Raw genomic sequence first — 16,687 nt, forward strand, 5'->3', positions numbered from 1 at the left:
TGAAGTGTCCACTTAAGTTGTCGAGTTTCTTGGTTGTAGAGCAAATATTGCATGAATCGTATAAATTACAAGCCTAATATAAGGGTTGTTGTAAGATAGGTCTCTAAGGTGAAACTGTCTCTGGATAGGAAGATTCAAAAAGAAAGTTCAATTTACTAGAACCTAAATGTTCAAGTTTAAAAAATCTAAAAATGCTTTCAACTTTCATGGAAGTTTAATTGCTTATTGCCACAATACAGTAACCAGAATAGTTATATCCAATTCATAAAAACATTGTCTCATTTCTGCAAAACATTCAATAAAAAACTTTACTACATTTTTTCCTGAAAATTTGACTTATTATTAGATCTTTTTGAGCTTAGTTTGATTTTGTCCCATAAACCATTTCCCTGAGTTTGGCTGTTAGGAACACTCTGTATACAACACTCGTATATGAGACGGAAAACCTAGCCGTCAGCTGTACGAACTGTTTTCATATGACACGGGTTAGTTTTGCAATTACAAGTCTACTTCCTGGCAGCAATTCGAGAGTGAAACCATCTCCGAATCCAGCATATCAGTCCACGTGAAAACACCGGAAGGTCTGGAATACGCAATAATTTTCCGGTGACCGACGCCACTTTTCCTCTCGGCGTTATCACTGATCTCTCCCCCCGTGTGACGTCAGAGGAGGGGGGCTGCCCAGTGGTCGAGGAGGAGTCTGTCAGTGCAGTGGTGGAACAGTGGTGTCCTGGTGTAGACAGTAGCGTGTGGATAACATGTCCCAGCCCGGCAACTCATCAGGTAGGCCTATGTTACCAACATATTGCAAATAATATCATTTCAATTACCAGTAATATAAATTTATAGCGTAGAGTTTATTACAGTGTAAATAAAAAATGTCCAAGCAACAAATCAGAATTCATAGTTGTAGATGTTTTTGTTGCCCTTTGCCCATAGGCTTTAGCCTTTATGGTTAATCGAAAATAACTGAATTACCAAACGACTCTTTAGGTACATATTTCCGCATACTGAAACAAATTCGTTTTGTTAAGTTTCTTACACGTGTTTATGTTGGTTTTTAAAATAACCTAATAGGCATTTTAAATACTGTTGAAAACTTTTTTTCGGGAAGAATACATTGGTTGCCCAGAATCCCATACACTTTTTGTGTTTATTAAAAAAAACTCAATTGGCCAACAACGCATAACTTATATTGGGCCATAGACTAAGGGAGTATGTTTTATCTATGCTTCCACTATCAGATCATCAGGGAAATAAATTAGTTCTCAAGTTTCTTACACGTGTTTATAAAGTATTTTTTTTTAAATAGCTGTATTACCAGGAAATAGAAGTGTGTTACAACTATATTTAAAAAATATTATTAAATCTTCAGGTAAATTAATTCATTCGACCTTTTGCAAGTTTTAAGTTTAATTACTAAAATCGCTGAATGGCTTGGGACACAATCTGAACTGTTACCATCCTCTTGCAGATGTTATGATTTAAATGTTGAGGAGAACAGACTTTTTCTCCAGAGTCTTTGTACGTTACTCTGTTAATTTTTTTAAATAACTAATATCCTGTAAACCCATTTGGCATGATATGATCAATTTGTAAATATTTAAACTTAAGTTTTCAAGTGTTTCCCACAGTTTCGTGCAAAAACAGTATTATGTTGATAGAAAACAAATGCATTGACCGGCAACTCCGCAGATATTTGAATACCATCCAATTGCAGATATTTAAATTTAAATATCCAGAAAAGTAAATTCCTCTCCCTTTTGTTAAGTTTGAGAAATATTTAAATTGCCCAGAACCCATCAAATATCTTACCATCCGATTGTAAAATTTGATTTACATTGCCAGGTAAATACATTTGTTTCAAGTTTACTAATATTTAAACGCTGATTTTCTAACAAAACACTAAATTGTGCTGTAAAAGCGCTAAATGTTTTCGCCTTTACGTAAATATGTGTTTTTCTTTGAGCTATTTTCACATGTTAAATTAAAAACAAAAGTCATGCAGATGTTACAATCAACACCTAGCAAGATATGGTTCATCTATTGAAACGTGTGAATAACAAGCAACTACCTGTGCAAAATAGGAATGCTTGTTAATTTGTAATAAACTTGTGTAAATGAGCCATATCGTTCAAGTAAATTATGACTCGTGTGCAGGCCTACTGTAAGAATGTATAAAATGTAACCAGAAACACGGTGTTCTTATTTGTGATCAACCATTTGGAAAATATAAAACAAAATATGTGTTCTAAATTTTACTTAAAATAATGAATATTTTTCGTCATACCCTACTGCATGCGTTGCGGGTCTAGTAGTAGTAGCTCTTCTCTCCTTAGGGAGCAAAAGTCAGCTGTTGTAAACTCCGTTGTTAACTTCGATTGTAAGGAATGTCATGTATTGAAATTACATATCGATTGATATTATTGGTTCTAGCTTATTGTTGTAGTGTTGTCAATAGTTCGACATATCGATGGTATAATATACAGTACCGCAATCGTAATGGACGAAATTATTGAATCTCTTACTAAACAGCTGCTAATTTGCATTGCATTAGCAAAATTGAAAACAAGTTAGAAGTTGTTTTTAGAGATTATCTTTACATGAAAAGTATTTTCGTCTTCTAGCTTAGTTTGTTAAAATAATGTTCCAATATGACGAAAAGTATAGTTAAACACACGGACAGAAAGTGTCTCTTTAATCCTCACTCATTTTCCAACCTCAGCTTCGCCTCGATCGTGAATCTTGAGCTTGGGTCGAAAACAAAAATTTTACGCCCTAGAGATGAAATACACTATTTAGTACTCGTATATATTTATCATTTAAACGCCTAATAACAAATATGTAACTGAACATAAACTGAATAACACTGGTCTAGATAAATATCACACTATATTCTATGCCTAGTAAAACATAGTTTACGGTTGCAAGATCTGCTTATATCTTTTTGCTTTATTTATATAAAAAAATGATCCTAGATAATAAATTAACAAAAAAAGTCAAATTAAAAACTGTTATGTTAAACACACGACGGCAATAAAATTAAAATGAACTGCACAAAGGATGTTGATAATTCACAAACTTTGTTTGTAAAACATAATAAATACATAAGTAAAAAAAAATAAAACACTGTGAAATCAATTTATAATGACTAAGAGCAGCCTATTAGCAAATCAGCTGATACAACAATGAGTTAAGCAACATTGTTGATGGTTTAGAAATTGGTTTAATATGACACAAAATAAACGAACAAACAAGAAATTAAATTAAAAACAAAACTACCGTCAATAAAGTAATAGCCATACAATGAAAAGAAATCAAACGTAAAACGTTGATAATATATCAATTGCATTTATATAAAACACACTAAATTAAAAAATAAAATAAAAATAAAAATAAGCTAAAACCGTACACAATAGACAACAATCTTTAATTTAATACAATAAGGAGTTTATCTGTGACATCCCTTCTACACATTAATCCTGCTTAGCAAATTTGTAAGATTTAGGAGAAGTTTTTAAAGCTTATAATCCCACAAAACGAGAGACGTATGGAGGAATGGAGGGACAAATGGTAACAAAACAGATAGTTTAATTTTCGCCCGATTGCGTTTAATTTATTTCAAGAGTTAACTTCAAAATATCCAGTGATGCTGGCCAACTTAACTTATGACAGATTAAATGTAGGTAAATTATAATTGAAAAATAGATAATCATTCAATTCAATGTTTAACAATTGATAGTAAACAATTGACAACTATTATGAAAATTTATTTTAAATAGCAAGGCTTCTTTTAGTAATTTTAGCCTGTTTGCTGTATGTAATCACTCTTTTTAATATTGATCTACAGTCAACAAATTTTACTTATTGTTTATTTTATTCACCTAATACAGTAATTGCATTTAACAAACATAATATTTGAAAAATATAAGGGTATTGGTATTGCATTATTAATTTTGCCTCGGAAACAAGGTTTGTCTCTATAAAATGAGCAATTTAAAATCAGCTAATTCAACAATTTAACATCGAAAACATTACAAACTATTAATACAATTTATCATCAGCTGAAATTTATTGAAAATGCTGATAAAGAGACAAAATGAGTGATTTCCTTGAGGTTTTCCTCGGCGCGTCTGGGGTAAACAGTAAACACTGAACTACATACTGAGGTCTAGCCCGAACCAACGGTACAGAGTCCATTGTTGGTAGTTGTGTCAATAAGGCTGTATCCGCGTCTGTGCTACTGTACTGTAGTCTCGTCCATCATACACACGCACACATACACACACAGACGGCGTGTTGTGCTGCAGTACACGCACACTGCAGTAAAAACTACCTACGACTGCATTGTTAGCCACATCCGTAACTGGCCAAACATGTTGGGGCTATGTGGATCAATTGGTAATTGCATTTCATTTGGTGGATAATTGCTTTTTTAGTACAACGAGTTGTACATTTTCCCATTTATTTTGAAAAGTGGAGTAAATTGCCCACCATTTCTGTTTTTCTCTTCATAAATGATTGGTTTGATATTAACAGTACCACGAAGGTAAACAGTAAACACTGATATCTTCAAACAGTATAGAATTTTTAAAATCTTGTATTGTGTGAACTATTGCAGTAAAATTATTGTAGATTTGGGTTTTAGTTAAAGTACTAACAAAAACAATCATGATTATGGTATTAAACTAGCCATTACGATCACTACGAACTAGCATTTACGATATAAACCAACTTCAATTCTATACACTAAGACACTGAACAGGTTTGGAATTTCAACGAAAGATATACTTACATACAAACTCATAAAACACATACTTACTCATAAAAAAATTGGTTCCTAAGTAACTAAGGAGCACGTCTTGTCATGAAGACATCGGTAAAAGTCACTGACATATACACGTTTACTTGAAAAGGATCATGTAATAATCAAACGGTTAGTTTTTATTAAATCTCTTTTTCTAAATTGAAGAGAGACGTGAGTTTTTAACATTGGAAGTTATTGTGCTACTCAAGTTGTAATTAAATTACTAACTAACAAAAATAACATCAATCTTATCAAAGCCGTAGATATTTTTTAAAAATAAACTTTTTTCCGCATCTGAAGGACATGAACAAAACTAGCAAGACTCTGTACGGGATCAGATGGGCTTTCCATCTTTTGGCCTCTCGTAAAAGGTGCGTAACTGAGTTTACGAACAGATCTCGGAACTCATTCCTAAGTGGACCACCGGGTTTTCATAACCAGTTCAGTTTTATTGTTGCTTTCTTTTTGATGGTTTGCTTGTTTGGTTCTTTTCTTAGCCATTTTTGGGTGAAAGTTGATCATTTGATGTAAAATTACCAATCCTGAGATACGGTTGTGGGCTGCATAGTTCAAACTGCACCCAGATGTCAGATTATTGTCCGCTTTGTACATAAAAACATGAGGTTTGCTGCACATTAAGTATCTCAGTCTCTGGCCCACTGAAAATCGTTGCCTGTTACTATTTTTGGATTAATGATTTTGAGCTTGAATTCGGCTTCAGCAGCTGTAGAGCATGAAGACTACCTTATAAGGCGTATTGTTGAATGGCTTCTCTTGTAGGATAATCTCCAATTCATGAACGAGAAATATCGTACTTACTTACCTTCTCATATTATTGTAGCCTCTGGGGATTTTAGAACGAAGTAGCACGTCTTATCATGAAGACTTCGGACCACTGGTACTCTGTATCTTACCACTACATTTTACCTGTCATTGTTAATCCTCCAGCGGTGGACAAGATATTTGAAGATGTTTGAAGTAAGTCAAAAGAACTCAGCACAAATTGGATAACTTTTTGATCCCTTTGGAAACATCAGTGCCTAGTTTATCGTTGGTTTAGAGAAGCTTAAGTGTCAAACACTTTCTATTTGTCACCATGTCTACCTAGTAAGCATTTTTTGTTTAGTCTATGTTCCGAGCTTAGTGGACAACATTCTGAATCCTTCCTAAAATTTGGAATGTTGTCCAAATCGTACGGAGACTCAAATCCACAGTTAGATCTCACAAATCAATATATTTCACTACTTGGTAAGGTGAACCTACAACTTGAGATTTAATTCGAATAAACGATTTACGGAATATTGAACGACAAATTTGCTGTTGTGTTTGGTGGACCTGATTCCTTAAAACAGAGATGTCTCGCGCTCTTACAACTAGACCAGCCGTGACAACTGACTGGAGGTGACTTACTATACAGTCTAACATCTGTTGGTCAAGGTCACTTTCTCGCACCTGTCGCTTCCTCCGTTGTCAAGGTTTGATCATTTTACGTACCCATAAGCTTCGATGGATGTTTATGTCTTGTCAAAACGTTTAATCGGAAAACCAAGCCGATAAAGTTGTTTTCGTTAAACCGATTTCTTTACATAACAATCTGGTAATTTTGATGTAGATTTATTGAACTGGATTATGATCTAATTGTAAAAATATAGTTACAAAACCATTTTGTACAATGATGCATCTACAAAAACCAAAAGCGTTACTGCCATAAAGAATTAAAATAGTTAAACCCGATATATTAGTTAATCCTCATAAAATTTTATCTGATTTTATTACCAAAAAGGCGTGCACACTATAAGACTCATTCCGAAGTAGCCTATGAGAAAATATTCATTCGAATATAGCACAAAATTTGTAACTGGGCATGAAACCGATCCAAAAAGTGCCTCAGATTTTATTATGGGTGTACTTGCAGAATCCACCGTTTCTACTAATCATATAGACGTTTCTCCTCAGTCCATGCCGTTAATTTCCATTTCTTCTACGCAACTATTTTTACGTTGGCTCATTCCTTGGCCAAAAACACCCTAATCCTCAGTCACCTCGCCTCCTTTCTGCCTCCTCTCCCTCGGTAGACGCCCGACCGTGAACCTCCTCTTCACACTATCCTGCAGCAGTCCAGAGAAAGTATCGCACGAGGATGTGTATCCCTGATTGAGCCATTCCCACCTAATGAGCCACGGACATAACGTCGATTAATGGTCCGTGGATCTGGACGCTCGTTTATCCGCTTCTTAACAATGAAACATACCCGTGATAACGGTACAATACAACATACAACGAACACCACACACTGAATATCCAATTAGAAGACTTATCACCAGTGACAGCCGTAGCGTATTAGAATGAACCTCTCATAGGATGTACCACTCTTGATTTTGTTTAAATTTTAGATTTTAAATTTACCATGGATATAACGTAGCCCCCCCCCTTCATTATCTAATGGATTGGTCCGGGCAAAACATTATATAAAATCCGTCTCTATTGCACATGGAGAAGGCGTATATTCATGGATTCGCAATCGAATGGACCAGCTGAAAAATAATCAATGTTTCTGTAAATTAAATTTGCACTATTTATTTCGTATTTTTTACCATAAGCCATATTATTGTTAACAATAACTTGTTCTCTTGAGCATTAACTAAAGAGTAAAGAACTTTTTGTAAGATGTACAAGTCGACATCATCAGCCTCAAACATATAAAACGTGACACAAATCTAATTAGGCTCCTTGCTGTAAAGCCTTGCTCCTTGCTGTAGTTCTTCATACTAAAATATGATACAGTTTACAGTAAGTTTCCCTTTCAATTTGGCATCACTGCATTTTGTTTTGTAAGAAAGAGGGAATTTACTGCGTCACACTCTGCAGGGGGCCCAATTGAACTATCTTACTATTACGTTTGGATGTATTACAAAAGGATCTCAATCCCTACCCGCGGCTTTTGTGTCCGAAAACGCGACGCGATGTGGAAACCAGGAAAATATGCGAGTGAGTGTTGGTGAATTGTCGGAACACGGCGTTGACCTCTGAGACTGACAAGCAAGTAACGAGCAACGAGTCTACATATCTGGGAGGTACGGGGAAAAAGCGAACAATGAAAAGGTGTGAGAGACCCAACTGGGCTGTGGAAAATCACAGTCATCGTGACTGTTGTTGGTGGAAAATGTGGATCCTCAACCGACAGACAAGATTCTCTGAAACTCAAAGTTGTCGGTTCGGTTGACAAAGTCAGAAGCCTTTTGATGGTTTTAAACTGTACTTGATCAATGGACTTTGAATTAATGGCCCTGGCTATAGAACCATTGAAATAGAAAATATTACCGATCATATTCGGTAACAAAGCTATGTTCTAAATTATTTACCAGTCATTATTCGTATTCACCTTAAAACGCACCGTAATAAGTCGGCATCGTATACAGCTTATTTAATAAATCTAATATGTATAGTAAAATGATCTCTAAAACAGTAAAAAAAACGGGAAAAAATTGTATACTTGTAGCTTCTTCTCTGAGATATGTCCACGTCGAAGTGGCAAAAATACAACGTTTAGCGATGAGTTGCAGCAAACCACAGTGGAGACAGCCTTCAACTTGTTCAATTAAGTTAATTCATTTAAATTTGGTAAATTATCAACTAAAATAATCCATTTCCCAAATATATGTTTCACCCTAATGAGACCTACGCTGCGACATCCCAGCAATGACTTTACTTCATAACTATATTGGACCGATAATTTTCGTCTTCCTCAAGTGAGTTCAGTACAACTCCAACTCGGACATGTGAGTGGGGGACTCCATCTGACATTCCCATGTGGGTAGTGGGCGAACACCCGACCTGGGACACTCAATTGCGTTGAGTAGAAAGTATTTTCGAGCTCTCGCTCTGTTGATAATTTATTGTCGGACGGATTTCTTAATTAACATCCCTGGAGGCGAACAGGTCGGGTTTACGACCGGAGCATTTTTTACCTTCTCTCTCATTTCAATTTCAAACTACACAATATTTGTTTACGTTTTCCTTGACTTTGATTAGGGTAGGTTAAAAATCTTTGGATATCTGTTACTAAGGCATGGTTTGAGTTCATTTAAGAACTGTGTTTTCTGAATTCGCCTCAATATGTGCCTAAAAAACAAATAAGTATTTTGCCTAATATATACGCGTATATAATGTGACTCCAATGCAGAGATATTTTAGTTATCTAAATATCCTCTATTTTTACTTGATATGGATCTACAGCTAAAAGTGTTCTCCGAATTACCGGTTCATGGCATAATCACTCTGGTATAACGCATCAGGTATTGCCTTCGTTTGAACCTCCAAGTCTGACACCGATAAACCAATAATTTCCAAATAAGTACGGTAGTATATATACATGTTTATGTTAGTGTTAGTTATGTTTACACTAAGCACTTCTTAAACAAATCTTCTTGTTAAAAAAATGTCCACCTTAAAGTCTAATTTGACCTAAATCTTGCTACGACTTATTGTCGGAAATTCGGTAGAAACCATCACTAAATAGCCTAATCACAAAACAAAACTGGATTTAGAACCTTTGAGTGGCACGGAATCTCTTACTTGTTCTAGGTGTACTCTACGGAATTTTGAATCTATTTGAAATCCAAAATTTACCAAATCCCACCATGCAAATCAGCATTCCTGAGCTGCAGTTGGCGCAAGACGTGTAGGGTGTGCAGTGTTGACGTGTTATAGCAGATGATTGTAGCTCTGTGTCGGCTTCCTCAGCACCAACTACGCCCACATTACTGCTGAGAGCTGCGTGCTGGCTGCGGAACACTATCATCACCACAGATTGACCATCCACCAGAGTCAGGGTTAAATATTTCCTTCCACTAATGAGGTCTCAATAATTCAGTTATTCATCTTGCAGAGTTTTATTGACCTAGATCAAGTTCCGATTCAACTGTAAAAATATATTCACATATTTTGAAGAGTTTCAGATGTGCTTTCCAATTGTTATTGAAGACAGATTGACACTGTAATGTTATTTTTATTCATCATGGTACTCGAATATGCTAATAGTTTAAGAAAGGGGAAATACCGATAGTTTAGATTATAAATTAGATTAGACCTTCACGGCGCCGATTCACCAAGATGCGTATTTTAAGGCGAATAAGAGGAGAGGATGAATGTTGAATGTGTGACATTATAGCTTTGTTACAGACTACAATAGCATTTTCGTTATCCAGGATCATTTACTAAAAACCCAATGATCAAGAACAGCTAACTCCAGTTTCAAACCATCAAAAGCTGCTAACTTTTCTTAGGACCAAACCAACGATCTTCTGTTTGCTCGGTGAACACTATAACCACCCAACTACTCAGATATTTATTGCCAATATTGATACAATTTAATTTGAATAGTAAGATTACAATTATTATGCTGTAGTTTATATTGTGTTTGCCTTGGTACCCAAAATATAACTAAACTGTCGAAACAATACTACATTGTTAATTACTACAGTATACTGTAATAACGAAAGACAAGTATGGTATACTGTGGGTTTTCCGAAAAATGTCCTTCATTCCTTTCGAACAAGCGATCCGTCAAACTATATTCATATACGTGAGGTATAAAATGTAACTGGTTATAAACGTTAAAAGATACATTCATATTCGATAGACAACAGTTAAAAAAAGTTAAAATCTTCTTTTGGCTAAGGAGGGGCATTTTAACAACAACAGATTTTTGTATGAGTAATCCTTTAGTTGAATAAAACAAGTATGTATTTTGAGGATTATTATTTAAGATCGAACCACTTGAAATCAAAGTTTCATGAGGTTTTAGCGAATTTCCCATATAGGGAATAAGCTATTACCGTAGGTCTCATGGTAAGACCTAGACCCGGGACCGATTTACTTTTTCTTTTTGAGGTCCCCAGAGGCCAAAAACACCATCCGTTCAAATTCATATATATATAGATATTTATATATGTGTCCGTTAGCGCGATAACTCGAGCAAAATTGATCCGATTTTGATGAAATTTGGTACAAACGTGTAAACCTACATTTATTCGAACGAGTTCGCGAACCAGCATAATCGGACCATGGGATCAGGGGTTTATGGGGGGTTTTAAGGGGTAAAAATGGGTTTTTCTCATTTTTGACCCTAAAAACTTTAAATTTCTAAATTTCTCTCTAGACCATTTTGAAGAGCTTAAAAAACAAATAATTTAGTATATTTAAGTTTTTTTGAATGTTCATTGACTACGGAGAAAATTAAAGAAATTGTAAATTTAAAATTCCCATGTTATTCTTATGGAGAATAAATAAACTGTTCTATTTTGCTTCTTTATGGATATATTTCAATCAAATTTGGCAATTCGGCTTATTTCATACTAAGCTATCAATATTTCAATTGAAAAAACACACCTCAACATCTTTCCCGTAGCAGCAAACCTAACTACTCACTAAAATTAATGTTATTTAAATAGGAAATAAATCTGAAAATTTATAGGGAATATTTTAGTAGAAATCAAGCCGGGTGAATGGAAATTCGCTTAGTATGCAGGTTTGCTGCGACGGGAGTATTTTTTTATTTTAAGGGACACTGGGATGGTCGTTTTGATCATGTATGGTTTTAAGAAACCGTTATTTTTCTTCAGTTAAATATACGACTTACTTTTAAGAAAATGTGACAGTAAGCTCTTAATGACAAATAGTATCAAGAAAAAGGACAGTACTCTAAGACAAGGATGAATTTCAATATATTGAAGAACTCACTCCACTTAAAGCAATATGATACTATCTGACTCATCCTTCCTGTAGACACTATCTTGTTGATCAAACATGAATATTGTAGTGTCATTCTATAGCTCTAAAATTGACCGATTATCAGACTTCAGTTGGACCAAAAACATTTAAGATGCAAATATAAATCGTAACCCCATTAGCTTAACCCGATTAATCTGTCATATCTTTAAACGACTACTTTTGAGTTTATTTTAGTCTAATGATTAGTCTATAAATCTGCAACATGAGTAGACTCTAGGTACAAGAAATGCCTATAAATCGGCGTCACCGCTGGCAGGCTATACTTACATATAATATAACAGCTCCGGAGTGGAAGATACGCCGGCGCAGATGGGAGAAACTCGCAATTAAACTTGAGGAGAAGGTGATAGTGGATAAGAAACTCGCTTCGGTCAAAGTGTGGTGCGGTTTGAGATATGTTTGGTAGATCAGCTGGTGCTAAGATTAATGTTCGATTGTTTAATTGTAGTCAATTGTATCTAAGATAAATGTGTGATTAGCGATACATTTAAATACCATCCGAAATTGTTCGCATGAGAACTAAAGAGGTTAACGGTATTATATGTTACATACATTATAGCAAATCGTTAAAACTATAATCGCTTACTCAATAATATAAAATAAACAGTTTTAAATGCATCATTTGTCGTCTCGATGGAACAGTTAAATACAGCATTATAGTTATTATGAGTAGAATATACATTGACGCTTATTGATGTATCACAAACTATAAAGCAAATTTAAGGAAATAAGTATACATTTATAATAAATGACTCCTCTTTCCGGAATTCCGGAAGATTTACTCTCTTATGAAATACTTTTTGAAATAAGTCAAAACTATTTAGTCAACATAAAAGTTCTCGAAATTACCCCGTACATGAAACATACAACAAAACTAGATTCAGATTTCGGGAGTACAATAGGCTGAAAAGCTGTCTTGTCATATCCTATAATTGAATGACTATAACAAAATTACCTAAAGTACAAACCGCGTGGATCGACAAAATCCAGATTTTCTCTCATAGGAGAACTTTAACCATAGTTCCCATAAAAATCCATACTATTAAAATGTATTACACCATTTTTAATACCACATCATGTAAAACATCAGCCATGTTCGACAAATATCCATCCAGCTTCAGAGTTTTTTTTATTCAAAATAAATTTGTATATTTTAATCAAATCAAATACAGCGGAGACGGGTTTGCCGTCAAACGACATCACTGACGAGGCGGGAGCCTGAAAGGTCAGTCGGACAATGAGTGTCCCACGACGTTACTGATGTCTCATGTTTGGCATGGTCATGGTCATGGGGCGAAGTAATGGTCGTGGTCCATGATCACAAATTTGGGCAGCGCTGAGAACAAACGCACCGTCTACTTACCACATTGGACTCGTTTCCGACGCGCTGGCTCCTCAAATAAGCGCGAGAATCAACGGATATTCCTTTGATTTTGTTGCAACCAACCATTTATGAAGGGGTTACTATACCATACAAGCATAAATTCTCATTTTATGGTCTCACGTTCTTGATTATTAAGGTACAACTATACAATTTTAAGAAGTTGATCTAGTTAAATATTTATGTTTTCATAAGACTTCAGTTAGCTCATTTGGATCTCAACGCGTATTAGGAAAGCAATACAAACAACCTATTTATTAATTTACAACACTATTTATTAATTTATTTACATGCATGTTATTTGATCAAGGGTTGACACGTAGTTACGAATCTAGTTTGTCACGATACTTGAATTTACTGTTTTTTAACTTGCGTGTTGATCATTTTCATGATCCTCCCACAAAAAATAGAAGCACGAATGCCTCGGCGGCGCTCTTGCCAATGATGGATAAACACGCCATTTTGCGTGCCTAGGTACGCCTCATCTTTAAAATGTATGATTATGTAAGATGAGTTATTTGACATGTTGAGGCAAACCCTTCTTCCTCCGTTATAGCAATTCTTTATATAAAAGACGAATAAACGTGGTGCGAATTTGGCAAAGATCAATTTAGGCCCGCCGTGCCAAAAGTTCCCACGCTAAGCAGGAATCCCAGAACTGTGTGATTGAAGATTACAAATGGTGTTTAATGACATTACATTTGCCAATCTGAGGCGGTCAACCTGGGTGACTGCAGGAATGTGTGGAACTGTGGGCATTATAATGACAACGGCGTGCATATGTGGAGACTGTGAGTTATGCGTAATGATGGTGGCTTGTTATGTGATTTGCGTTAATTGATCGAGATCTCTGCAGGGTTGGTAAGAACCAACTGTTACTTTCTAATCACCTCGAGTTACAAAACAACTTCCCAAATCCCATAGTGATTGTGAAGTGTTGCGATGACTTCAGTCATTCCGTGCGTTAAAGTCCTTACAAGACTTGTTCGATTTCGTGTTCCAGCGGATCTAAAAAACGTAATTATCGGGTGAAACTTGATTTTTTTTTATTCTCATTTGATTTTAGTTGAGTTAAGACAATTTTAAACTTAAAAACGGAAATAGCTAACAAACAATGATGTTTATTAACTTTTTCTTCCGTTGAATGCATTTTGTAGTGGCGGACACTTACTCCATACTCCATACATCTTCAAAACATTACATATTTTTATTCCTAGATGCTACGCCCTACTATTGTGTTGGTTAATCTGATTTAATAGATTATCCCACTGCTCAATTAAATTCAGGAGATCTATTATAATAAGGCGGAGTGGGCACAGTATAAGTAATTGATGGGTAACGTGAAATTTTGAACTGAGATAAGTCTCTGATCTATAATCCAATGTATATTAGAGATTGAAGTATCGCTTGCATGCTCTCTTGCCATTTACTGTAGTGTGCCATATACGATGCAAATCCGGGTCCTTTAGGGCGCCGTCGTAGAGACCAGTTTCAGCTCTCGTCATAATTGATAGTGCTGGAAGCTGGCAGCTGGTGGCAATGTACCTGGCTATTCAACCGCCCACGCGGAAGCAACTGACAGAGCAAACTATACAAGGATACTAAACATGCATATCGAATGGAACAGCGAACTGTGTTGACTTGGGTTTCCGATGCACGCAAGTCGTGAAGAAGCGTAATGCAAATCTTAAACATCTTATTATTTTCATTGTAGTTGTTAGCCTCCGGATTGCCAAATAATATTAGAAAAGGTTTAAATACCTGCTATTAAGCAATCCAATTTTGTTGTTAGAACATCTAGTTTCGGTGTCTGTGTGACACCATCATCAGGCTGCACAAGGACAGTTTTCTTTCTTCATACGAAGAGCGTCATATTTACACGAAAATAAATAAACATTTAAACACGACACAAACACGAATACGAGACATTTATGGTAACTGATCAGTTAAGAAAACAGACGACGCTAACCCGGTGGAGTTAGTGTACGCTAACCCGTATTCGTGTTTGTGTCGTGTTTAAATGTTTATTTATTTTCGTGTAAATATGACGCTCTTCGTATGAAGAAAGAAAACTGTCCTTGTGCAGCCTGATGATGGTGTCACACAGACACCGAAACTAGTTGTTCTAACAACAAAATTGGATTGCTTAATAGCAGGTATTTAAACCTTTTCTAATCTTATTATTTAATTAAGTGATAGTGGACGTTTCCCTTGTTAAAAATCCAGTTTTCAGTAGTGTGGAAACTGAAATCTAGGAGAAATCTTTTAATATGCCTTTGCGGTTACGTTTGAGAGCTTACATGTTAACTGATTTTCATTTCCTATTGTTGATAAAACTGTTCAGTGCTTGTTTTATTGTATGGTTATGTTTCCAAGGAACATTTAATTAGTTTCTCAATAAAACGTGTTATTTTCTAAAAAGTTTTAGTCTATGAAATAACAAGATTGTTAAAGAATTTAGTTTATGGAACAACAATGAATAAGTAGTCATAGAAACGCACTCAGCATATATGTACATGGCAGTAACATCCTATAATAGTTGTCTCAAACTGATCATAAGTATGACAAATATACATAAGATTATAAATTAACTAGCTGTAACCCGCGGGCTTTGCCCCGTTTAACTTCTTAATTTTCAAGATTATCTCGTTCGCATGGCTCAATCACGTCCTGGTTGAAGTTTGTTCGCTACGCTCACTCACCTTTAGGTTGGAGCTCGTTCGCTACGCTCACTCACCTTTAGGTTGGAGCTCGTTCGCTGCGCTCACTTGCCTTCAGGTTAGCTCGTTCGCTACGCTAACTCGCCTCCAGGTTGAAGTTCGTTCGCTACGCTCACTCACCTATTGGTTGCAAATTAGCTGTTGTCATAAATGTAAAAGAAATAATAGTGCTGCACCCTGTTGGTAATCCTTGTAACTTTAATGCTATTGAATATCATAGAACAGAACCAACTTGTTTAATTGAAACAGCTGTTAAGATTCAATGATTCCATTTCTCATAAGGTTAACATGGGAAACTCCAGAGCCACTGGGGCGGAGCCCGAAAGGATTTGTGAAATAAGAATATGCCTATATGTTAATCGGGAATGTGAGCTATCATCATGCCAAATTTCAGCCCAATCCGACCAGTATTTTTCGCGTTCACTTGTCACAAACATACATCCATACATCCATACATCCATACATCCAAACTTTCTCATTTATAATATTAGTAGGATAAATTTACGCGACTCTGTGTCAAAATATCTATAAATTGATTGATAACATTGAAACCTTACGATTTCTAATCGAAAGGCGTTCGAGGAAAACATGTCATAAAGGAAATCCCAACTACAGAAAGTTAGCTTGTCTACAAATTGCTACAAGTTCAGCGTCCAACCACGCACCGACAATTCATTTCACTCGCTGTAGACAGGCGCACTTGAATCATTTAAGAACAAAACATCCAGATCAACTTTCCATCGGACCTTGATGAGGAGTGTTGAATACCGAGAGCGAACGTGCAAGTGGCTGTCGATGATTTTGTCAACTCAGACTCCGTCATGTTGTCGAGAAAGCTCCAGCGAAGAGCTGAGTGTGATCCAGCCACTTTCCTCGAGGCAGTAAACATGTCCGCAGGCCTGACACTCACTTGTTACTGTTTACGAGCGACCAAATTATCCGCTCGAAATCAGGATCAAGGACAAACCAGCCACTAACTCATGCCGT

At 35.7% G+C, this 16,687-nt stretch overlaps 1 protein-coding gene across 1 annotated transcript in view; it reads left to right on the plus strand.

Annotated features, from left to right (window-relative positions):
• Window positions 1-714: 714 nt before the first annotated feature.
• Window positions 715-16,687, plus strand: part of LOC128985506 (proton channel OtopLc-like) — a 98,407-nt gene continuing 82,434 nt past the window's right edge. The window contains exon 1 of the mRNA XM_054405063.1: window positions 715-783. Within this exon, the coding sequence (XP_054261038.1) occupies window positions 759-783 (25 nt within the window). The 5' untranslated portion in view covers window positions 715-758. The remainder of the gene's footprint in view (window positions 784-16,687) is intronic.

The sequence above is a fragment of the Macrosteles quadrilineatus genome, unplaced genomic scaffold (genome assembly GCF_028750875.1).
Source record: "Macrosteles quadrilineatus isolate MER2022 unplaced genomic scaffold, UCM_ALF_1.0 Scaffold_2__2_contigs__length_208266976, whole genome shotgun sequence".
Taxonomy (NCBI): domain Eukaryota; kingdom Metazoa; phylum Arthropoda; class Insecta; order Hemiptera; family Cicadellidae; genus Macrosteles; species Macrosteles quadrilineatus.